This window comes from Vanacampus margaritifer, chromosome 10, assembly GCF_051991255.1.
Source record: "Vanacampus margaritifer isolate UIUO_Vmar chromosome 10, RoL_Vmar_1.0, whole genome shotgun sequence".
In the NCBI taxonomy this organism is placed as follows: domain Eukaryota; kingdom Metazoa; phylum Chordata; class Actinopteri; order Syngnathiformes; family Syngnathidae; genus Vanacampus; species Vanacampus margaritifer.
In genome coordinates this window covers 9,707,502-9,733,976 of record NC_135441.1, presented here as the reverse complement: position 1 = coordinate 9,733,976, position 26,475 = coordinate 9,707,502, and the positions used below count along the sequence as shown (strand labels likewise).

General features: G+C 38.9%; 1 protein-coding gene across 2 annotated transcripts; it reads left to right on the top strand.

Moving 5' to 3' along the window:
• Positions 1-12,503: 12,503 nt before the first annotated feature.
• snx25 (sorting nexin 25) lies at positions 12,504-25,880 on the top strand. 2 transcript variants are annotated; one of them, XM_077578278.1, is made up of 23 exons: positions 12,504-12,647; positions 12,970-13,668; positions 14,817-14,901; positions 16,245-16,461; positions 16,623-16,795; positions 17,931-18,117; positions 18,530-18,600; positions 19,276-19,466; positions 19,558-19,689; positions 19,773-19,922; positions 20,019-20,144; positions 20,280-20,444; positions 20,644-20,775; positions 21,195-21,335; positions 21,447-21,560; positions 22,240-22,317; positions 22,622-22,705; positions 22,780-22,897; positions 23,921-23,987; positions 24,102-24,283; positions 24,423-24,523; positions 24,603-24,672; positions 24,765-25,880. In XM_077578278.1, the coding sequence occupies exons 2-22, from the start codon at positions 13,324-13,326 to the stop codon at positions 24,666-24,668; spliced, it is 2,925 nt and encodes a 974-aa protein (XP_077434404.1). In that variant the 5' UTR covers positions 12,504-12,647; positions 12,970-13,323; the 3' UTR covers positions 24,669-24,672; positions 24,765-25,880. The 2 variants fall into 2 exon arrangements, with proteins under 2 accessions (XP_077434404.1, XP_077434405.1); XM_077578279.1 differs by lacking the exons at positions 23,921-23,987; positions 24,423-24,523; positions 24,603-24,672; positions 24,765-25,880 and having other exon boundaries at positions 24,102-24,275.
• Positions 25,881-26,475: the final 595 nt, after the last annotated feature.

The following is a 26,475-nucleotide window of genomic DNA, read 5'->3' as shown; positions in this document are numbered from 1 at the left end:
ATAAACATTCAAAACTGTTCAAAGGATGTTTAAAAAATTAGAATCAAAATAAAGGAGCATAATCTTAGACATATTAAGACTGATCCACTGATGATTCCGCTACACTACTTTTGTAACAGATACAAACCGGGACCGTTGATTGAACACTCTTACCTGAAACTGGCTCTTGTTTGCCAAAAAGCAATCTCATATCCATGAGTTTACCTGTCTGTCTGTACCAGTGACGTGCAGTGAATTCTAGGTTTGGGTAGGCATGCAGTCGCAAATTGAGACGCACACACTAATTACAAATTTGTGTCGGCAGGTGAGTGTACAATGTATCCTAAGGTGACCATATTTGAATTTCCCAAAAAAGAGGACTCTCAGCCCGACCTCGAGATCCTTGATACTCAGATGCAAGATGCCATACATCCAAACTATTTTAACATATGCCTCCTCTGCATGGGTAGAAAATAGAACAAACAAACAAAACATTACTCTCTTTTGAAGTCTTACATTTTTGCCCTGCTATTGTTTTGCTCTCTTTTTTTTATATACTTCGAGCGGGGTCCGTACGCATCTCCTCCCGTGCGGCAGCTCAACATTTGCCACTCAGCTAAAGTTCTGGGCCACCGTCACAGCCAGTACGCAGTACGCCAGCCACGGTAAACGTTGCAGTGCACTCTGTCTCCCAACGAAAATTTCAAACCCTCCCAGACGCCCGGAAAGAATGTAATAAATTGAATATCTCCCTGTAAAACAGCCTAATTTCTCACAAAATCAAGCTAGCAATAGCAATGCCAAACACCATGTCAAGTGAAACAGTCAGTTAATCGAAGCACATCCACAAAGCCAATCTTTCCTTTTGCACCATTCTTTGTGAAAAGTTCGAATAATTCTTCGCCCCTTACTTTGCTGAAGATCAGGTAGCTAAAGCGTTGGTTGAGGTATGAAAATCACCAAAAGTTGTCACTTTTAAACCTATAGGTAGTATAGGCTTTCTGAAATGAAATAAATAATTTAAATAAATAGAAAAAGCCAAAGGGTTTCAACTTTCATTTCAGCCTGGGGCAGGCAGTGCCTACCTTGCCTGCCCTGACCCCACGTCACTGGTCTGTACACCCAAAAGTGTGAACGTGCACACACCTGCATGTCACTTAGCTAGACAACACCTGCACTATATACTTTAATATTAACACACTCACATTGCATACGCTTGTTTCTCCCATTCCAATCAAAAAGGGTAAGCCCCACCACCACGATTGGCATCATTCTTTTGGGATGCTAAACAAACTATAGCGAAAAAGCCTTGCATAGAGGCCTCTTTTGGTCAACAAGTTTTTGGGTGGGAACTCCCTCATTATTATTCCATTCAGTTGTAAAAAGGTATTGGAGCTATTTCTGCCATCGAAGGGGACAGTGTGCTTGGTGTTTGGTGGAGGCAAAATCAATGTGTCTCTTAGAAATTGATGAAAGGATGACATTGCATTAACCCTAACCCTAAAATGAACTAGACAAGCCAATGGAAAATACTTTCACAGAGTTCTATGAGTATGTGTTGATCCACCATTTGGGATGTCACAATAACCGCAATATTGTGATATCGCGATATTAAAATTGCCACAATATCGTCGTCATGCTACGATATTTAAAGCACCACATCTCCATCAAAAAACGTTAGCACAGCATTATGAACTACATAGATTATGATACTTTACGCTGCTGAGCCAATAGTAACATACGCTGTGCGTTGTTTACAAAGTAATTCAAGATGGCGGAGGGCATCGACCATACTGGCATGGATATAGCAGAAAACTCAGAGGTTGATGTGTATAGTATTACAAGCTTTTTTCTTTGCCAACATCCCTATCATTTGAATATCGTTACATCCCTATCCACCATGAATGAATGAATGAATCTATGCTTGCACCACTTAAAGTAAAAAATTGTCCATGCGGGGTAAAACCTGCCTGAAGCTTTCATCTCCAGCGCTACATGCAGGTGGATGTAAACACGCATAGTTGTATAGAGATAAGAGTTTCTCTTTGAGGTTTTATCACTCACACACGGCATAGGGTAGCTGTGCTGGGCCAAACCTTAGCATCTCTGGAAGGTCTTGCGTTAATCTGAAGCCCGCACAACCATCAAAAAGATCATTAAAATGGCTACTCCAGATTTGAAAATATTTACGCTTTGCAGGTAAACAGACACACTTTTCATGCAGTCGTAGCGCTCAAAAATAAGACACAGGATATTTGAATCACTAATCGCATAAACCAGATGGCTATGAGTAAAAAAAAAAAAAATCAATTGAAAGCTTTTTCTGTCTTCCAGTTCTAAAATACTAAATAAATTATGTATGGAATTTCTCTTAATGCTCTATTTCTTTCACGCACCATTCCTTTTTTCTTTTAGCGCCTGCAACTTGAGTCAACACAGATCATTACCACACAGTATATGCATTATTTTTTGTGCGTCTTACATGTTGTGTTTTTAAAATGCATACATATTTCAGGGTTTCACCGTCTCTTAATGTGAGATTATTTCACTTACTTCATTTTAGCTATTGCTCTTGTCTTTGTTCATGTAAGCGTGTGTGGTACTGCCGTGCGCATGATTTATGTACTTGTCAGGATTGGCCGAGAGGCTGTACTTCAAAAACCTCTTAACTGAAGATTGACACTGTTTCTGTCCAGACCCCCATGTTTTATTTTTACAGTTTCTTGCGAAGTGGTATTTGGGCTCCGGTTACCTTTTGTGATGGGTTTGACCATGACGATACCAGTCAGAAGAGGGGAAGCGTCACTGTGGAAAGCATTCACTCTCTCTCTCTCGCTCACACACACACACGCACGCACACACACACAAACACACGCTGCCTGATAGACGGATCCATCCTTTCAGAATGCGGCCTCAAGACTTGAACCTTAGGTGTGTCTTTTTTGTTTTGATTCCCACTGCAATACTCTTGGTATCTTTCCAACTAAAGTTCAAAAGTGAAATGGTTGCAAAACACATAACTGACATGTCTTCAGGCTTGCGGTTGGGCTTTCCCCAGTGTGTTAATTACAAGTGTATCAGGATCTTTTCATGGGATGAAATGGCAACAGCATTCAAGAGTTGTTCCGTAATTAGCTGTGGGATCATGTTGTAAATCTCCTTCTCTGGTGAAAAGCAGCGAGGCACAGAGGAGGTGGTATTTTATCAGCTGTCTCACATCCTGCATGCAAAAAAAAAAAAACATGTAAAAACTGAAAATTACGGACTGATAAACATTTTGAGCAGTTGTAAGCCATACTTAAGAGCACACGTTGGTTTGCTGAGGTTGCTCCTGGGAAATATGGTAAGTGATGCTCCTGTGATCATTTGTTGCACATAAAATGGACTGTTGTATGTCAGCAATGTATAGTTATAGTGGTTCAACACCCACCGAGAACACACTAGCACCTCTGCAAAGTGTACCAATAATAACCATTGTGGAATCCCAGATCAGTATAGTATGCCATCAAACAATCTACATCATGCTGCTTTAAATCTGAGCCCAAACAGCAGCTGCAACGCACCTAATAATTTACCTTATAAACTAGTACCAAAACGCTAAGACATTAGGCTTTAGTTAGAAAGCCAACCCTGCATATATCACCTGTCATGTTTTCACACTGCATGCTGCGCCCTGTGCATGTGACTCATTGGTTCAAGGTCCTGTCAAGAGACTGCATGCATGGCTGCAGCCAGTCTCATGTCAGACATGATGGGCCTCTCAGATAGAGTACAGTACATCATGCCTGTCATACTCCTTTTCGGCCTGTCTGAACATATCGTGGAACTCTAAATTCAAACACAATCCGTTCCGTGATTCCTGGATGCCATCATGAAACATTTATCAACTTTACAGGCAATGTCTTAAGCACTTTTCATAGTCATACAAGTGTATACAATACTGTATTTTCTCAAATAGTAACTTGGGCTGTATATTTTCTCATTTTCAGACACTGGAATAGCATTTATTTCAGAGGAGACCTTTATTTCTACAAATGCTAAAGTATAGAGTACTTTGCAACAGGCACCTTTAGATTTGTAGTTTAGCAATGTCATAATGATCATGCATAACTATAAGGCCACTATCTAAAGCGTGAAAAGCCAGTGATTAAAAAGCGTACTCCATAGCATTGTATTTGTCTTTGTTTGTTTTTTCAATTTGATCATTAAGCTGCTTCCTGTTTCATGTGGGACAGTGATAGGGAACCCTGGTCCTCAAGAGCAACTGTCCTGCCTGTTTTCCATGTGTTGATGGAGGGAAACATGGAAAACAGGCAGGACAGTGGCTCTCGAGGACCAGAAATGCCCACCCCTGCAGTGTGTAAACTTTCAAGCACAACAGTAAGATAATGAATAACCTGCTGTCGTGGGCGCACTATATACAGATTCCAAAATAGGTCCACATGCTGGAGTAGCGGCTCGATCAGCGTACAGTGGAACCTCGGAGTTCGAACGTCTCGGAACTCGTACAAATTGGACTTCGACCATAAAATCAGAGAAAAAAATGCCTCAGAGTCTGACCTCATTCTCGGATTTTGAACACCTAAGCAACCAAGCAAAGCCAAACGTACCTTGATCAGGTAGCCGAGTGAAGCCGAGCGATGCCGAATGCTCACGTTCTGGTAGTGGAGACCAAGCTCTGCTCATTTCCAGTCAGAGCGGGTGAATACTCCCGGAGGTGCTTCGTACTTTCGCGAGTGCATTTGGATTTTTCTACGACAATTTTCTTCAACATGGGCTCAAATAAAGACAGCAGTTCCAGTGGCAGAAAGAAAAACATACAGTGTTACGAACCATAGTGGATTTAGGAAGGAGATTATCGCGCCGTTATAACTACTGCGACTATTTCCATAAATACTGCACAAGAACCCACCTTACCTGTTCAACAATGTGTCTGATGCTAAACAGCGCACAAGGACCCCTTTGTAGTCTAACAATATGCCTAATGTAAAATACACTAATTTAGCACTGAACTAAAGCATGCATTAACGCAGCATTTTTCATCCACTGATGCAATCACACCACAACAAAAAAGGTATGGTATTTTTTATTGTTTAAAATACTGTACAGGGTGTACATGTTTTTTACATAAATAGAAATTAAAATGGGAATTTTCTGTTTTTGAAGCTTGGGAACGGATTAATTGCATTTACATTATTTCCTATGGGAAAAAATAGTTCGGAGGTTGAACAATTTGGACTTTGAACGTTTCACAGGAACGAATTGTGTTCAAACTCCAAGGTACCACTGTAAATTGTAGCCCGGCCCAGTGGCAATTGGACAGAATGTCCAGATTACTCACTCCGGTACTGATTTCAATGATGCCCGAGTGACTCAAATAGTAACAAAAAAACAAAACAAAAAAACAAAACAAAAAAACATTAATGCATCTGCACCTTTATCCACATACGAGTCTCGTGCACAACAACCCCCATACAAATTTCGGTGTGAGTTGTTTTTAGTTTTACTGTCTTGCTAACTGGATGACTCTATTATAAAAATCATTACAGCATTTTCTATCCCCATAATCCTAATTAGGGTGGCAACTGAACTGGAGCCTATCGTCCCTGAATATGGGCAAAAGGTGTGCGACAACTTGGGCTGGGTACCAGAAAGTCATATCATTAGTTGTGCTTTAAAAGACAAAATGACTGTACTGAAAAGTCCAAATGACTGCTCTAAAAAGGGGTATAAAATCCTTCCTTCGTATCATGTTGCGTGGCGACTCTCTTCTGTTGTCTATTTCATCACTAAATCAGCAAAATCAGGTAGGCTACACCTCTTTGCTCTTGTCCGTTGCCTTTTCCCTAATCTAGATCATATATGCGAAATATACAGTATTTTGGCTTCTAAGAGCTGACATTCAATGCCCATTGCAGGTCTGAAAAAAGAGAGCCAGCATGCGGAAGCCCGCAGCATGTGGGATGGCATCAGTCATGGTCTGTTTTTTGATCTCACCAAAGAAGCTATGCCTTGTTTATTTATTTGCTTTTATGGGGATTCAATAGCGGTTTACCTTCTTTATAGTTGTACAAATTCCATCTGCCTTGGTGTTTATGGAGTAAAGTGGAAACTTTTTTCGTTAATTAAAAATCTCTTTTCTACTTCCTTTGAGTTGAACAACACTTGCAAAAAACGGCAGTCGCATGTGAAAAAAAAAGTGTTGCACAGCTTGTATTTGTACTGTGCAGGATAAACGACCCTGTATTCGCTTCCAGGCGCAATGAGATATTAAACATTAACTTGGAGTAATTATTCAATAGCTGGATCTCTGTGCAGCTATTAACTAACATCTTTACAGCGTTGGGCATAGTTAAGTAAATGCCAGTGTTAATATTTACCTGGCATCTGCACCACAATCCAATTGCAGGAGATGCAGTGTGAAACAAATCCAGATGAGACTGTATTTTTGCATTCATCAGTTGTGTACTGGTGAAGTGCATTTGACAAAACAATCCATACGATGCGCAAATGTTCTAATGCACAATTGTCCCATTTAGAACATTGACCAAAACATTTTTAGAAAAAAAAGCTTTGATGGTACTTTTTTGTGTGTGTGTGCAGATTTCATTAGATAGGTTTGGAGAAAAGTGTGCTTAATCTGTGGTTTTTCCTTAGGTAAATATGGTTTCACATGTTAATATCCCTTCAATGACTTCCATACAATGAAACTGTTGTGGGTTGTATTGACCGGGTTAAGTGTTGCTTTGTAACGGGCAACTGTGGTGGTGGCATTTCCTGTCAACAGTTTGGCTTTCTCACCCTAGTTCATGGACATATTGCAGACAGAATTACTTGAGAGGGGCTTCTTCTACTTCTCCAAAGACATACGTATTACGTACTATCAGTGAAGGAACTTTGCTCTTGTCCATTTTGCTATAGTACATCAGTGTATGTCATTACAGTCAATACACCATAGCAAAAAAAAAAAAAAGATGCACCGTCATATTTACTTTTGCCTACAGATTTAGTGAGCTTCACGTATGAATGTTTCCTGTCAGTTTTTTCAGAGTAGAAATTTCAACTACTCTACAGTGGACATAAAAGTCAAGTTTGCACACCCCTGTTCAAATGACAGGTTTTTAAGATAATAAAAAACGTGAGAAAATGTTTCCATTTTAATATTTTCTATAGGGAAAGTAAAATAAACAACTAAATTAATATGGTGGCGGAAGTGCAATCACATTCTTATAAATGAGAAATAAAAAAATTAATTAATCACATGTAAACTCATGTAAAAATGTGAGTCAGTACAGGTCTGCCACAGTCTGCCTCTGATAAACCCTAAATAAAGTGCAGATGTTATTGTAGGCTTTTCTTGTCATTTTCGTTTTTGTTTATTTTCGAGGAAAAGCCTGAAAAAGCTTCACTCTAGGTATGTGCTTTTTTTTTGGGGGGGGGGGGGGTGATGAGCAGAGTTGTGATCGCACCAAACATTCCTCTTGAGATTATGGCTTAAAAGTTCAACCGTGGTTTTATCGGACCATATCAAATTTTCACATGTGTGTTTGGGGATAATTTTTTAATGTGACTGGTTAATTCTAAATAGCTAAATCACCGTTATAAGAAGATGTGAACATTCTTACTTTAATTTCCCTCTCAAAAAATGTATTTGCAGTTGAGTTGTATATGTCAATGGTCATGTTTACCACATGTAGTGTAAAACATTTTTAACAGGTTTAGCTTTATCATTATTTTTAAATAGCAAAAAGCCTGAAATTTTAACAATGTATATACCGTAGTTTTCATTAACATGCATAGACTTAATATTTTTGCAAATTTAATTTAAGCTTATTGAAAACTTGATTTGGTCTCACAAAAATAAATGGCGTTTTCAAAAACACAAACATTTTATAAACTTAATTTCCTCACGTGGAATGTGGAATCATGCATAGTGGACATTTTTAGTAAAGAAAACAAATCCTAAAGAAAAACATGTACACAGTTAATCTTTTCCTGGTTACTGAACAAAGCTCTTGTGAGGTATGATAAGGTCTCACTCAATATGTTAACATATGCTATAATAACATTTCAATTAACGTCATCATCATTACAACGGTTGAAACTTTGAGAATTTGTGCAACCTTAGACACATCTTTGCCCCAACTTGTGCAACCTTGGATGTGAACAGAAACACATCAAAGAGTGTCCAAGCAAGCTATGAATAAATGATCTACCCCTTTTGTTAAAAGTACACCAAAGATTGAACAAATGAAAAATAAATGAATGAACAAATAAATACAACTGTAACTTAACAGAATTTGGAAGCAAACAAGGGAAGACTCATTTTTATTTTACAATGTCAGCACTCAGCAATGAGGAAATCAGGTAAAATAGTAAATCTATTATAATAAATCTGATCCTACTGTAGCACTGATAAAGTACAGTTGTTTTTGGTTAAATCTTTATTCAATGGTGACAGAAGAATGATCTACTTGTCTATGTTGTATCTTATTATATTGTTCAATAATTTATTTGTGATTTTTCTTCCCACATTATTATTCAAATGTCGACAAGAATAAAAGAGCATAGTTAACGTGATGATTTCCTTTCTTTAATTCGGAGGAAGTGATTAAATGGCAACTGTATATTCATTGTAGCTTCATCCTCACCTACACGAGAAGACACCAACAGCTATCAGCAGCCTCAAGTAGCATGTTGCGAGATGTCCATTGATAATCAAGTGGGCCTCATCATTAGGCTAAGAGATATTTTATGGCCCACACCTTGTTAAAACAGCAAACCATCACAGAGAAGTCATGACTCCATTTGTTAGGCTGTGCGTGTTGCCTGTTTGGCAGGGCCCCCGGTGAGAGAAGGAACTAGTCCCGTGGGATGCTTGAGTGGAGATCAATAGGCCCAATGTTTGAGTCATCAGCCAAGCCTGAGATGTTTGGGGATTCATCACTTTTGTTTTTGTTTATTCAAGTATCAGGTTAATCTGCTTTAGAAAAGTCTGCAAGAGGCCTGACCTCTTCCCAAAAGCTACAGCTGACCCCCCTTCTCCTGTTGACAGCTCAGCGTGTCCATACTGCACGGGGAAAATCCACCAATGTATGCTTTATCTCTTTGGATGTGTTATCTACCTGATGGCTTCAAGGTCCCGTTCACACTAAAGGAATCGCCTTGGGGATGAAAAGAAGAAGATTATGTTGCACTGCCCTTTGTTGACACTTGCAGCTGTCTGCTTTATGTGGCACTTATAATTTGACGATTTGCATTTCACAATGCTCAAGTTTATCTCTTTGTCGAGAATTGGTTTTAAAGACTTCAAGTCTTCTTTACAATTTCTGAACAACCTGGAGGAATGTACAATTGCCAACTGTTATACTAGTCAAACACTTTACCTAGCTCTTGTCTCCAATACAATATATTGTCATCTGGGAAGGCTGCAGGAACAATATTCAAATTGGGCTTGAATAAGCTAATAAGAATCACTACATCTGCAAAAAAGTATAATTCGACCTTGAAGATGACGTGAATATGCGCATCTAGCCTTCAACAGGAAGGAGGGACATACCACAGAGGTGTTCACAGATGCACTGGCTGATGGGAAAGCTGAGGCATCACACATGTCAGGGGCCAGGGCCAGTACATGCAGACTTGTTGAAACGGATTAAAACCGGGAGTCATGTTAAACACAAGGACACGGGACAATACAGAGATCTTTATGTTGGACAAATCAATTAGATAAATAGACGTCAAGCATCAATGTGAAATAGTTTGACCTTGAAATAAAACAATGATGGTCCTGTTCTAATAAAACAATGTACATTTGTCATAGGATAAACCACAGTACTTATATTAGTATGCTGTGGTAATTTATGGGCAATGATTGATCAGAATGACCAGGAAAGAAACGTTCAGAAAATATGGGCTCCATTTTCATAGACAGATGGGCGCACCTTCATTTTTGTGTAGGGGCAATTCTACTTTACCATGTTTGGAAATTTGGTAGACCGCGTTGCGCCTTGTTAGGCATTGTGGTAGATGGCGCACCTGACAATTTGGTGACAAAAGTAGACTGCGCTCAACGTAAAAACGGGCGCATCTTCATTTTTATGCCGGGCAAGTAGTTGAGTGAGTTTGTGAATTCCATAGATCCTGCTACACTTCAAAAGGTGTTTCGGCACATTCTATTGCATTCCCTCGGCACATCTGACAACTTAGTGCACAAAAGAGTGGATTTTAGATCACCTAAAAGCAGGTCTAAGTTGTGGCACAGGTGGCTTAAGGCGGTGGATTTGATCGAAGTGTGTGCGTGTGTGCATGTGTGTGTGCGAGGTATGAAAAATGTGAAGACAGATGAAGCAGAAAAGTAGACCTATAACTTTGGGTTATGGTGCTCAGAAATACTATTTGTGCAGTTAAATTTTTCCACAAAACAAAATCTCCAAAACCTAGTGACACTACTGGTTATCATGTCTTCTGTACGTACAAGAGGTTCCAGATAGATTTGAATTTCAGCTCAGTTTGAGAAACACTCAGACACTCGTGTGTGGAGTTTGCATTTTCTCCCAATGCTTGTGTGGGGATTTTTAAGATTTCGCCAGCCTAATAGAAAATGGATGGTTGGAGTTCAATGTATATATGTATGTGTTTCTCAACATTTCTATTTGTTTGTATTACCAAAATTTTATTTAATGTTCAATTTAGGTCCAGCTATTTGTTGCTACTTTCAACATTGTAACAGCGGTATTGTTATTGAAACTAAGAAAAATTAATTTGTTCTCAACTTTATGTATTATCCCCTTGTCATTGTTTATTTTAAATGAAGACATTTGTTTTTCTCCCTTTACATAAGTTTCCTCCCATATTTCAAAAGCATGCATGATATTGGTAAGTTAATTGGAGACTCTAAATCAGGGGTGTCAAACTCATTTTTGTCACAGGCCACTCTGTAGTTATGGCTTCCCCAAGAGGGCCGTTCGAACGGTGAAACTGTTTCATCATATCATTACATATACACAACAAATAGATTACTAGTTTTAAATAATCAGAAGCCATGAATAGTTTGCTCAATTACTGTTGAAGTTACTGTAAGTGTAAGTGGGAAACAAAACAATTATTGCAAAATATCAGTATTGTATTTATTGGACATGACAAGTTGGAATTTTGGTACAGACCATTTTAGCAGGGATCATGGAAGTTGACATACATGATTTGCTTTCACGGGTAAAGTTATGCAGTGGGCCTTCAATTTGACACTTGTACTTTAAATTGTCCAGAGGAGTGAATGTTAGTGCAAATATGGTTGTTTGTCTAGAAAATATGCGCTGGAGACCAGTTCAGGGTGTACCCACCTCTTGCCCAATGACAGATGGGATAGGCTCCAGCGTGCATGAGCCTTGTGAAGATAAGAGGTTCGGAGAATGAATGGATGGTCGGATGAGATAAATTTACGCACTTCTGGATCGTATACAATGTAGATTTTTTGATATTTCCACTAACCCGGAAAAGGGAACTTGTCTCCCTTTGGATTAAAAAAAAGGCAATTTGCTGACTGAGTTGTGTTTACTAGCATACTGCAGCTGGTGATTGTTGCGTTAACTGTGGGACATATCTAAATGCTGCGTGTCCCTAAATGTGGACGTTGATAGGAGCTTCATTTGGGGATGCTCAGTAATGACCAGAAAGTATGACTGTTCTGTGAGTACTTGATAAATAGCATTAACTTGTTAAGGTGTGTAGCAAGGGGGGTGGACTGAACACATCTATTTCCCTTCTTCTTCCACTGTATTCATGGTTTGAAGATGATCTGTGTGGGATTTAAAAAATAAATAAATGTTTTTTTGTTTTGTTTTGTTATTTAACCTCCCCACGCCCTACCACCAAAATCTCTGAACATGGGTGTCTCAACTGCAGATGAATTTATGAAAGTATCCAATGGAGACTACTATGCATGTGAATGCCTACAAAAAGTGGAACATTACCACCATCTACTGGATTAAAATGGACGCACGGTGCAGGTGACGGTACTTTCCCAAGTGCTGCTTATTGCTTTAATAGACGGAATGGAATACTATATGATGACGTTCCACGGTACAAATTGGTTTCCCCATCTGCATTTTTTTTTAATGAAAGCAAAAAATTGACACAATCCCCAAACACCAAGTATGAGTCCCCTCATTCCCCCCCCCATCATTTTGTGTCGCATCTAGTTTAGTAGTCATCTTTATTTATATAGCTGTAGTGTAGCGCTTCAAACAGCCGCAGCTGTCACAAATCGCTTAGAGCACATTTCCGAAGGGACATATAAGTGTTTCAGAAAATGGATAAATGGATGAAATTGATGGATTTAATAACTCATTCAGAGCCGGTAGCGTACAAGCCTTCACATTTGTGTGCACTTGATGATTAGAAATCGCTTCCCCATGCCGTTTTTTTTTTATTCCACAGAGCACATCTACGGTCCCATTACGGTGAGTTGTGCCGTCCGGTCGGAGTGTGCTGATACATAAAACAGGCACACCACCTGGCGCTAACACCACAGCTGATTGGCTGACACTCTCGCATTCAGACAGATTGTCGTTCAGCTGGAGCTTGATGAAAAATAACAGCTTGTTTTTACTAATTGACGGAAACAATTTTTCTCTGGATCAAAACCACCTTTTTAAAAAAGTTAAAATGTAATTGAATTAGCTCGACTAATTCTTATTTGAGGAAGAACGTGAAGGATGTATTGTTGTCGACTGGTCATTTGAAAGGATATTGAAGTAGCTAATGTTAGCTGCCGTTGAATTGCTTATTAAAAGAGGATGCTAGTTGGCTAGTATTGTACTATGTTGCAGTTAGCTTCATGGCTAACTCGTAAGTGTGTTTGCAGAGTATTACATGAATATTTATGCCTTCGTTTATCATAGTTAACAACTCCAACTAACACCGTGTGTTAGCCTCTCCCTATCCGTGTTAGCACCGTAACTAAGCTACATCTATATATTTATCTCCAAGGTGACGGTGCTTGTGGTTCCATTCATCTCCTTCCGTCTGGTATCTTTCTGCAAGACGTGCGCCACCGTCGACCATTCAAGGTCAACTGGTGCTGTCAAAAGGACCATACTGTGGATGACTGAAGTGACGGTGCTTCGTGGCTGTCGCCGATGGGCGGCCCGATGTTAGGAGCGGGGCACACAGCGGAGTAGGTCGGTCAGGAGATGCCGAAGCGGGGATGCCGCTTCTTGAACACAATGTTGTAGTTGAGGGTATAGAAGAGTGTACCTACCTCTCTGACTCGGCACTTGGACAAGGGGACCAACTTTTCTGCCCAACCAGCAGTGGCACATATATGGATGGTGGGGTCACAGTATGCCCACCCCCTCATCTACCACAACAAAACAGACTGGAGGGAGCAGCAGTGCAGGAGAGGGGCCCATGTTTGCCTGCTCTTCCTCATCTCTTAGCTCCTCTTTCCGGTTTGTCCCAGCTTTCTTTCTGGGTGTGGTGGCAGCAGTAGTGTTCCAGCTGTCATGGGGTGGCCTGTCCCTGACCTCTTTCTTCTTAAAGCTATTCATTTATGTGTCATTCGCCCTACTGTGTTTCCTAGCTGGGAGCTTTGTTTTGCTTGTCAGAAAGAGTCCTCTCAAAGTCAGCTGCTTTGACAGACACAGGAAACATTCAGTCCAACAACTGGAGTTCTTCAACAAACTCATGGTAAGGTGATACTACCATCTCAAACTGACACACACTCCATTCCGCCAACCACAACATTTGGCACAACCCAATGCAGTTATTCCCTACCAGGATGCTTTGTAAACTCATGTTTTGAGAGCTAATCAGGGGTTCTTTGGGAATTAAAAATATATGTGTGTTCATCTATGGCAACAAAGTGTAGCTACAGGCTAAACGCTTCCTTCTTCATGGTAAAGGTACAATAAACCTCTGTATCCACCTGTTGCTGTTCATTGAGCAGAACAAGTCATGACTGCTTGTATTTTAGCTTTGTGTTTTATCAAACAGACACAGATTTCAATCTAATTTGGTAAATTTGTGAGTAAATCGTTTCAGTATTCATATTTTTTGTGGAAAATTGTGTGTAGTGTGTGCTGTTAGATTGTTCTGTGGGCAAATTGGCTTGGCTCAGTCGAGGTTGGGAAACACTGATCTAATATAAGCTGTATAAAAAACGAATCTGCCTATTTATACCAGAGAAGTGCTGATTTAACAGATCTTTATTACTGGTACTCTTGTTATAGTTTGCAGTGACTGCACAACATCAAAGTCAGAGTTAGAGTTGTTTCCAGTTTTTTGCTTTCCATCTTTCCATTTTCTGAATTGCTTAGTTAAATAAGGTAAATATTAGACCCACAACTAATATTATTGCAAAAGCTGTTTATTTGATTTTTATCTAACTATTATATAATGATACCTAATTGTTCAGGTTGATTGATGTCAGAGATTGTCATGTGGCGCTGAATTGAACTAATGTATTGGTTTCAGTGAGCTCAGTGTACATATGTAAAGGCTTTCAATTAAATTGATTTATGAAAAGGGACCATGTGCATTTATCAACAAAGAACAGGCCTGTGCAGTTTGGCTGATTTGTTCAAATGAAAGTGATACTGTATCTGCTGTCTGGCATTTATGGGCAAAGCTGTGTTTATTCACTCTTTCTTAATGACTTACTGGTATGTTGCTACTTTGGAAACAAATCTACTTAATTGTATTCATTTTATTTTACTTTAAGTCTTATATGTCAGATTGTCAATTAAATACAAATGTGTCTCTCTAGCACATTTTCCCAACCTTTTGCTCTTTTACAATGTTGACTTAAGGGATTAAACTGATGTCTCTTTTTCCAGACTCAATTTTTGGCCCCAGTACAAGAATCAAGCCAGAGTCGGAGGGTGGTGGTGTCACACAATTTGGACAAAGCCCTAAAGGAAGGTAAATGAAGAATTTTGTTTTTATTTTATTTTTTTGTAAGGCAGTGCACAGGATGAAGATAGATGAAGTTTGCACTTCAGTTAAATTTATTTGCTGACAATCATATTTGCTGTAATACTTTATATGTCACAGCCACACTCGTTAATTAATTTAGTTTTTCAGTAATTCATGTTATGATTTTTTTTATTTTAAATACAACCAAAGAATGGTAGTATTTCTATGAACAATACTGCACATTGCAGCTACCCGTAGACTCTGTCTGGGGGTACCACTTTACGCTGAGCAAATGTCAAATGTGTTACACTGGCTTTGCTAAATGTCACAACAACCTCAGCTTCTAAAAAAACTGCTGACTGATGGATCTTTCTTCCTCCATGTCATCACAACCAGACACTGATATTTTTAAATAGGGCTGTGTAACACGTCTGCAAAATGAGTTGCAAAACTAAGAAGTGGTTGCCTTCCTTATTTACACAGGGTGTGTATTTGAACCTGTGGAAAAATGGCCAAGTCAAAAAGAGGTCTTGAGCAGATAGTGTTTTTTTGCTCAAACAAGTGTTCTGATATGTTGAGGACTGAGGCAATAAGGCAGGATGGCGCAGCAATAGTAGGAGAAGAAAGTTGCATAGATGTCACAATTTGACCAAAAAATAACTTGGGCTGTGTTAGATATTATTAACATTTAAATTCTTTATTTCATATATTAACCATTGTTATACATTATTAACATTTTAATCCTTTATATAAACCATGTCGAAATGTTTTATAGATGTGAGATAGTGTTGAACTCAGTATAATTTGACCTTGAACTAAGCTGGAACATATTGTTTGGTCTAAAAAATTCCTTCTCAGTGTTCTGTGCGAAAACACACATTTAGTCCTTGAGAACAGAATCTGCTTCGAACACACACCCCTGACTCTGTTTGCGCCATCGCTCACGGAAAAGTACCCAGAGAGTATGTTTTGTCTACAAATGAAAGCGAGGCGGTCGGTTTAACTATGAGAAGCCATCTTCCCCGCGGAAGAGACACATTCGGCACTCTGAAATTCCACCTGTTACGTGATGTTTGGAGTCTGTCACGATGTCCAGAGATCTGTTTTTTATTAAAACATTTTTGCAAAGGTGTTTTTTCTTACATTAAATCTGTCTTCATATTTTTGGAACACGCAAAGAGGAGAAATAAATGTATTCCTCTTCAGCTGTTATGCTATTAGGCTAAGGATATGCACATTCACTTGTTAATTATGTGTATCATTATACAAATTGTATATACAGCAATGTGAACATATTTTTAGCTTAACCATAAATTATATTTGATTTAAAACATTTGGTCTCTCCACAGTGTTGGACTATGCCTACAGAGACTACATCCTGTCCTGGTACATTCCTTTGAGTCGGGATGAGGGCCAGTTGTATTCCATGCTGTCAGAGGACTGGTGGCAGATGATTGGGCAGTTGAGATGTCGACTTGCTGATATAGATCTTGTTAACGTGGTGTGTTATGACACCATTCGAATTTTACATACACACTTCACTGGCCTCAAAGCTGCATCTGCAAGGTACACACTTCTACCTATTCATTTATTTTAATAAAAACATACAGAACATGAAATAAAAACATACAGAACTTGAAAGTCCTTTGGAACGCTATGCAGTGCTTGGTATTAATATCAATAGGACTTTAATTCATGTTAAGATGTTTTTTCGAATATGTGAACAGACCGGATGAAGGAGCTCGGCCGTTTCCTCTCCATTCATGTTTGGTTAGTCCGGAGTCAGAGCTGGCCTTCCTCCGCTGTGTAGCCAGAATACTGCTGCTATGTCTGCTGCCACAAAAGGATGCAAAGTCACACACATTACGCTGCTGCCTCACAGAAGTCATCACTACTAAAGGTATTTATTTATCAGTTATTGCATGTGACTATAGGTCAATACTTTATAACTTGTTAAACAAAATGTGGTTGCAAAATGTGTATAGCACGTATCGTATCTTTTTTTTTTGGGGGGGGGGGGGGGGTAATGAGTTTGTCAGCATAGCTCATCTTGACCTTAACCTGGTAATAGCCAGATTGATGATTGTGATTCACTCAAGGGAGTTAGTTATCCACAACATCAATCTGGGACTGCTCCACTGTGATTTGCTCGGGAAATGTGGGACATTATTTATAATACTTTGAGGTAATTGGATGATGTGTAAACTTGTGCAAGCCTACCAAACTATTGATTTGACCAATCACGGCAACGAATGTGAATGTTGTCGTAGGAGAAAAAAAGCCACAAACATTATTAGTAGCTAAAAATGCGCGAAGCACCTCTCGCTATTCTTCTTCAAAACTATAAGTAATTATGGAAGAACAGATAATTAATTGTAGCGTCCATGCATTCGTCCACCAGTGTCACCATGTTAGGTTTGTTTGATTTCCACGTCTTAGGCATTTGTTGTTTTTATCACAGCTGCATATCCCGTCCCCAAACACAATGTTGCTTTGCAATTGGTCAAAACCACCAGTGGTTCGGATCAGTGAAAATCGGCGGGCTCGGTACAAGATGGATTCTCAGGAGTTTGTGAATTCACAATTGCCGCAAGAATTAAGTTTGCAGAGCAACATTATCTTGATCTGGCAGTATTTGTCAATCTTGATCTGCAAGTTTGTTAGCGCATCAAACTTGTTAGCTCACCTCAGAGATTTCAATTGGACACAGTCAGGTACATTGATGTGTAAAATGATGATAAATTCACAAAACCATGACATTTTAACAATAATTTTGAGTATTTTCGTAACTACTGCAAACTCATGTCACATTATGTAGAGCACAAAACAATGAATTTGCATCTACAGCATTTGTGAGTACACAATTGCAACAACCAAAAATGCATTAAGTAGAATTTGACATTTGTTTTTACAAGATATTGCCACCTGAGATTTCATGTCACAGCACTTGTATATGTCAACTAATGTTTTGTTTTTCCTCAGGAGAATGTGATAACAAAGTTTATTTTTTTTTCGTGTATGTGTGTGTACTGCAGTGTTGAAGCCTATGGTGGAAGTTCTTAGCGACCCCGATTCCATTAACAGGATGCTGCTGTCTCAAATGGAGCAGCGGGAGCAGCAGGCTGAGCAGCAGAAGAAAGCTTACACCTATGCTGCCTCTTATGAAGACTTCATTAAACTGATATCAACTTCCACAGATGTCATTTTCCTCAAACAACTCAGGCATGACACTGAACTAATGCATACCACATTGGCAATATATTCAATGACAGGATACTGCGAAACATGTAGGCCTATTGTCCTTAATACTGAGTGCAGTAAACACAAACATGTTTAGCTCATCTTTTGGCTGCTGTGGGCTGTTGTTACCATGGCAGCAGACAGTGCCTCTGAGGCAATATGATGAGGCACCTCGATGCAGGACCCCCCCCCCCCCCCCCGTCATATTGCGGTTTTGTCTCATTAGTCCAAGATATTTGCTTACTTAAGTCATATGACTCATACTCCAATCACTTTCACATTATGTTTCAAAAGATACAAAATGATTGTGCATGTAGTATTTGTTGTATCTGTAATCCTGACATCCTAAGACAGCACTTTATTTACTGAACAACATCATTTCTGCTCCCTGCAGGTATCAGATAGTGGTAGAAATTATTCATGCCACCACCATCAGTAGCCTGCCTCAACTCAAGAAACAGAAAGGTACGATTTGTTGCTTGTCATTAAGATTGTTTTTAAAGGGATATTTGGCTCATTGAGCCATTTTCAATATTTAAAAAAAAAAAAATTCACTACTGTCAACAGATGACATCACCTGTGCTGGGAAAATAAGTAACGACCAATCACGGCCCACCTGTTTTCTGGGTTTGGCCAGCAAACTGAGCCATGATTGGTCGCTACTTGTTTCCTGAGCATGGGAGATGTCATCTTCAATTGACAGCAAGTGGCAAAATTTGTTTTTAAAGATATTAATTGTTAATGAAAAATAATGACATCACATTAATTATAGACAAAATATTGTCTTCTTCCTGTAGAAAATGGTTCAATGAGTCAAGAATCCCTATAATTTCCAACTTCTTTCAGGCTTTTTGGCTTACTTCTAGTTTTGTGATGTTACATTTCAGCATCAGATTTACTAAATTTGGTACTCAATATCACCCTCTCTAAACACACCCTGCGCCTGAAATCTGTCTTGCTGACAAAATATTACACATTAGTGTGAGATGTGGGGGTTCTGTACATTTTAGATCTTTAAAACTGCAGTAATCAATACTTAATTGAAGTTCTATCAGCAGTTGGGTTGTGAACGTGGCATGATCTATTAAGCATGGTCTTTTGAGTAGCAAATGACGGTGCTTTTCTCTCTTCCTCTCCCAGAGCGTAAAGGCAAAGAATCAGCAGCCATGAAGGCAGACCTGCTAAGGGCCAGGGACATGAAACGATACATCAATCAGCTGACTGTTGCTAAGAAACAATGTGAGAAACGTATCCGTCTACTTGGTGGACCAAACTACGAGAACAATGAAGATGGAGGAACTGATGACAGCGATGAGCCTCTAAGCCAGAGGGTATTCTTATTTATTCGCACTCAAACTATTTTGGAATATCTTAAAGGATAAAGCCTGAATTATTCCTATTATTATTTTTCCTCACATTCAGATTCTCCTGTTCGATGACATCATGTGCAATCCAGGTTACAGGGAACATTTCAGAGATTACATGGAGAGAGTTGATAAGAGAGCTCTGATAAGTTTCTGGGAATTGGTGGAAACACTGAAAACTGCCAACAAGGTGACACACATGCCAAAATATTCACTAAGTTTGAATACCATACAGTTTGCGAGGGTGCATCATTATTTCTACTTATTTAACAGAATGAGGTGCCCCAAATTGTTGGTGAAATCTACCAGAAGTTCTTTGTAGAAAGCAGAGAGATTCCGGTGGAGAAATTTTTGTTGAAGGAGATCCAACAAAGTTTAGTGGGAAATAGAGGAACTCAAGTCTTTGTGAGACTACAGGAACAGGTCAGCTTTCCATTCATAAAACTATGAGCCCAAAAAAAAAGCCAAGAAATGTTAAGAGGCTTCTACAATGTCAGTCCTTTCCTTGTCATTTTCTAGGTGGCTGAAACGATGAGGGAGCGTTACTACCCTTCCTTCCTGGTTTCGGATCTCTATGAAAAGCTCATTAAACGAGATGAGCAGCACAGCCAATCACAGTGTAGCACTGAGGAAAAGGACGAAGAGGTCAGACACATGTTCACACGTTCCTAACATGAATGCACAGTAACTGCTCATGTCTCTGTTTACTTTCCTCTTGGATGTAATTGTATACATTTCAAGTTGTATGTCTTATGGAAATTATTCTGTGTTGTGGTATAGTGTCGGGGTTTAGACCCTGGAGAGGAGGTGTGTGATGAGGGCAGTAAAGGAATCAATGAACAGGCCAGCTATGCGGCCACTAAACTTCGCCAGCTGTATGACAAATTGGAGTACAAGAGACAAGCCCTGGGCTCTATTCAAAATGCACCCAAACCAGATAAAAGGGTAAGGAAATACTAATAGAAGATTACTGTTATTATAACTAATGATTGACCTAGAGCTTTGTGAGGGTGTGGGTCAAATTCGTACGATACAGATAGTTTACACAAGTTGAAATCTTGGCATCTAGAAATTATAAATGATTTTCCTGACAATTTCAGTGCTATTGCTCAGCATGCCGGCTAAATTGTTTGTGTGTCTCTAGATTGTGAGCAAACTAAAGGAAGAAATAGGAGCCATGGAGAGAGAGCACAGTGAACTTCAGCAACATATCACCAGGACTGACTGGTGGTGTGAGAACCTGGGTCACTGGAGGGCTACAATTACTACTGCTGAAGTAATTTATTTTTGATGCAATCTATGATTTATCCTATACTTAGGACTCTACCTTGACATAATTAGCCCACTGTTTTCCCACATCATTCTTTTGGTATGAAGAAACATGGGGGGGGGGGGGGATAATTGGGAATATTAGGTCTTGCGACCTCTTCACTGACTGCAGGAGAAATATTTCAAATGTTATTTTATTTTCACAAAACTGCACGATCCCACGATCATTCTCTTCAAATCAAAGCATTGACAAGTCTTCTAAAACAAACAGAACCGCCCAGTTGTGATTGAGTCAATGTCCTGGATGAATGAGAATATCCACATGAATGCATTGAATACTACAGGGTTTTGTGGGAAAATGGTTAAATGTGTACTGTGGTCATTTTAAAATGGTCAGAATAATTTGAGACATAATGTGTGTTTCAGGCTACAGAGGAAGGCGGGGAAACTGTCGCTTGTTACAGTGTGTGTGTCGACCTGTTGGAAGGTGAGGAGACGGTTAACAGCCGCTGGAGTGTCCAAAGAAAACTTACTGAATTCCATACGTTGCATCGTAAACTGACTGAGGTAATACAATCAAACATACTAATTCCAGTAATGGAAATATTGCAAAGTACTTGTGGCGTTAGTGTGATGTATAATATCACTGCACTAGTAATTTCAGTCTTGTTCTCTCAGTGTTTTCCATCGTTGAAGAAACTCCAATTACCATCCCTCAGCAAACTCCCCTTCAAATCCATCGACCAAAAGTTCTTGGACAAGAGCAAAACTCAGCTCAATACCTTTTTGCAGGTAAACAAGAAAACTGTACACAATGTGCAGCCACTCTTAGACCAGTATTAGATAGAATGTTGCATAGCATTTATTTTAATGAAATAATCTAACCGGTCTAAACACAGCATTCAGCTTAATATTGTGTTTGTGGAATGTGAATTAAGCAGCAAAATCCACACGTTTTTATCTATCTCAGGGAGCGGCCATTTTGCCGCTTACTGTTGACTGAAAATGACATCACAGTGGCTGCTCAGGGCTCTGGTAACAACCAATCGTGGCTCAACTTCATAAAACAGGAGCGCTGTGATTGGTCGTTACCTGACCTGTGAGCAACTAGGACGTCATTTTCAGTTGACTACAAAATGGCTGCCTCCGAGATGGATAAAAACAGATGGATTTTGCTGCTCAATTCATATTCCGCGAACACAATATTAATTAGAATGCTCTGTTTGGGATAACTTCCCTTTTTAAAATTGTTTACTTTTTTACAACTTTTAGTTTCAACACATATTATCAGTTTTTTTTCAACTGGTTGCCTCCAGCAGGAAGCACAGAAAGATAAAATACTCAACAAGATACATAAATAAAAAAAAAAAAATGTAATCGTACTGTAGATTCACTTGAAGTCAGTACATATCAATTGAGCTAGTTTGGTTCAAGACCGCTAACTTCCTAAATTTGGTACTTGTGTTTGCAGCGTCTGCTGACAGATGAGCGATTGTGTCAGTCAGAGGCACTTTATGCGTTCCTCAGTCCATCTCCCGAACACCTAAAGGTAACCAATTTTTCCTCATTTCAAAAAAGCAACTATGCATATTGCATAATCAGTTTTGTCATTTCTTTGACTGCTGAGCTCACAGCAGCTTTTTAAGTTAATTGACAATATGGTTTTGATATTTATCTTAAACATGTCAAAACAGATTAAATAGATGAGTGTTTTCAAGGGCCACTCATCAGAATTGTCATCGTGATACTCTAAAGTGATTAAACATAACGCGTTTAATATACAGTAGTATTAATTAATTTGGTGTAAAGGCAATACAATACATTCATGTTATGCTATTGTCTAATGTTTGAAGGTGATGTCCATTCAGAAGAAATCTTCTTTCTCTCTGGCCTCCTTCCTGGAGAAACTTCCTGGGGATTTTTTTTCTCACACAGAGGTACCATCTCATATAGAACATCTGGGCATCATTTGGACTGCGAGTGCCGCATGTGTTGTCATTGCCGCTTACAGGAGGAGGCAGACGATGACAGCGACTTGTCAGATTACGGTGATGAGACAGACGGGAGGAGAGACGCCCTGGCTGAACCTTGCTTTATGCTCATTGCCGAGATATTTGAACTCCGAGGAAGTGAGTGCATCACCTTTTAGTCACACTTGCTCAATTTAAAAATGATATCTTGATGCCAGGCTTGCTTTTGTTAGGGATGCACCGAAATGAAATTTTGGGGCCGAAACTGAAAATGAGAAATGCTTGGTGGAAAACCGAAACGCAGAAAAGACTTATGCCAATTTTTACTATCATTGCATTTATTATAATGAATTAAAATTATAATATTATAAAATATTTATTTAGCACTGGCATTTTAACAAAGCACAATATAAATTGAAATGCACCCACATCGCATACATGTTGTCTAATGGTACATTAAACACCAAACGAGGGGTAAGCATTTTCTGGCGGTGCGATTGCACTTAATAGTCAATGTAATTTGCACGGGCGGGCACGGATGCGTGCGGTGCAGATATTATAACGCATTTGTATTTGGAGTGGGACACGGTGCCGTGCACTTAAAATCCGCACATTCACATATTCACTTAAGTTTAAAAAGAAATAAATAAATACAGTACATTTCTTCGCACCAGCCAATCAGCTTCAGGAATGGACTGCAAAGTCACTCACAGCGTCCCGTACAGGTCTGTAGTTACCCGGAGATAGTGGTAAGTGTTTCCGTGTGTTAAAACTGTTGATAGCAATAGTGCTAACATTAGCAAAAGTATTTAGCACGGCCACCAGGATGCCAATGAAAAAGTGAAAGGGTTCAAGGGGCTCTAATCAAAGAAAAAAGGGAAGGCGCTGCAGGAAAAAGAGTGTCTCACCTGTACTGGAGTACTCGGCAGTTCTGTCTTTTTTGAGAAGTCAGGCGGACACTCACTCTCGCGTTCACTGTTTAATTGCTTGCGTCACCACAACATCCTATTTCGGCCATATTCTTTTGGCTTCAATTTTATTTCGGACGAATGGCCAAATATTCGGTGCAAGTTTTTGTTCTTGATGTCTATTGCAGAAGGGAAATGAATCCTGTATGAGTGCTTCTTTTTATGAACATTTAATTTAAATGTATGTACTGTATTTCTGTTCATCTACACACAGTGTTTAAATGGGTGAGGAAAACACTTATTGCACTAGTCCAGGTGACATTTGGACGAACTATCAACAAGTGAGTTCAAGTAAAAAGTCAAAATAATATGAATAACAAACAATGTGTAATTCTAAACCATGAACATGTTATTGTGCATACATACTTCAAACCTTTTGTTCTGCCCAACTCCAGACAGATCAGGGACACAGTGAACTGGATCTTCTCTGAACAGATGTTGGTCTGTTACATCAATGTCTTCAAGGACACTTTCTGGCCCAATGGGATTCTGGCACCGCATGTCAATGTCCGAACTGATGCTGAACGCACTGAAACCAAGGAACGAGCTCAACAAAAACTACTTGACAATATTCCAGGTAGCAAATAAATATTGTTTGGGCAGTATATCAAAAAGAGAGAAGGATCTAAGTGAATTAAATGTGATATTAAAATTGATAAGTTTGAAATCTACAGAAGATGTAAAATGCAACCCCCATGTTACCTTTTGTATGTCAGATGCATTAGCAAATCTAGTGGGCCAACAGAATGCCCGTTATGGAGTCATCAAGGTCTTCAATGCCCTGCAGGAAGCTAGTGCCAACAAACATCTTCTCTATGTAAGAACATTAGCTTTCTTAGCAATGCATTTTTTTTTGTCTGTACAAACGTAACGGTTTTGTCTTCTTCTTTTTTTAGGTCTTGATGGAAATGTTACTGAAGGAAGTGTGTTCTGAACTCAGAGTAGAAGTTGACAACATGTGAACAAGTACATTTTTACACTCAGAAACTGTTTGTACTAGTTTCCTTTTAGGTTTTTTTTTTTGTTTGTTTTTACATTTAATGTGGCTTTTCTTGCAGACCGCGCCGCCATGATTGGGATGGAGTGATACCCAGATTTGGAAAAAACAGGGTTTGGATTTTGTCTGTGACAACCTTCACGCATTGCGACATTATTCATCTGTTTATTTTCATATCTATCATAAATGGTGACTTTAAGATGTTGCCTGGAAAGAGGATATCATGATCCTTTGTCAACATCAATGAGGTCAATATCCTGTTCTCGTACTTTTACAGGTCTTGCACAGTGGTAGCACACAATGAGCCTTGAAGTTTAGCTGTGTGTGATGGAGACATGACCAAAAGTGTGATTTTTTTTTTTTTTTTGTTAATGACAACAAAGGCATCTTAATGAATGTTTGAGCCATTTTCTATGATATGCGTTTTGAGTGGTTGTATAAAAATGGTAAACTCTGAGGGGGACAGAAAGTCTTTATTAAGTTAATCATTTGATCATCAAGTTGATCATTACCTACAAAGACAGACTGACAAAAGGCAGTTGTGTTAGCTGTTGTGCTGATTCAACATAAAACAACTGTGAAATGACAAAATGCTGGACTGGCAAAGCAATTGAAAGGGACTGATGTTAATTCTGGTACAAACTAGAACTACAAAGATTTGGATTATTTCCACTCAAACGAGAGCAACTACACCGTTCAAATTTGTTCCAGAAGGCTGACATTCACACAAGAACAATGTGTGAATTAACATTTTGAAACTGTGAGATCCACTTCTGCTTTATCATGAGCAGCAAATGCCAGATCTCTTGTGTATTACAACCAGCTAAGATCGTTTCTTGATCTAAAGCTCAGAAGGCAGAAACGAGTTGTGAAAGTGAACAACTTGGTTGTTGAGTCATGATGTTCAAATTATAAGTAGACCTTAATTAAATGCAGCAAAACAAATGAGGTTCAGGTTGCTTGTTGCAACCTCTCAACATTCCTGCTACACAAAATCTGAGCAACACGTGTTGTGATTGTTGTTAAGGCTTATAATTGTGCAATATAATGCCATGTAAAAGTCATTGTGATTATTTTATTTATAATTATTGATAGATTTTATTTTTACCAAAAAATTGTTTAGAGAGCGTTTATATAAGCAATAAATAAATTTAAAAAAAACTTCCATGTGGTATTTTGTTTCCCATGGCCTAGACAAATATAACAGCTTGGACTTTTATTGTGCTCTTAATTATCACACCACTGCTCCAACATGAATAGCGATAACATGCAGTTTATGTATTTAAGTACATTTTATTCTAGTGTTAGATAAGTAGCATTTCCAGCAATAAATAAGAGTACATTTTTGATGAAGATATTAATCCAGATACACTGAAGGCATCACATATACTTGGTTATTGAGCTAATGGTATACTGTATTGTGCAGCATAACAAATTGAGTTTAACCTGACCTCCATCATTCTGAAAGACGTTTGTAGAGTATGCAATTTTATAAACACATTTTAAACAGTAATTTGAAATGCAGTTTAATGTGTTTACTGTCTTTGTTATTAATTTACTTTTAACTGTCTGTTATGACATGCACAGCACATTGTGTGTTTAAAGTGCTATACGAATAGAGTTAAATTGATACGATACCTCTCTACAACGTGGAAGAAAAGAATTGGAGTAAAATACTGTTATTCCCACCAGGGGACGTTGACCAAACTAGTATCCCAGTAACAGTTGTCACCGTCTAACAGGGTGATTCTGTCAATTCGAGAATGATGAAC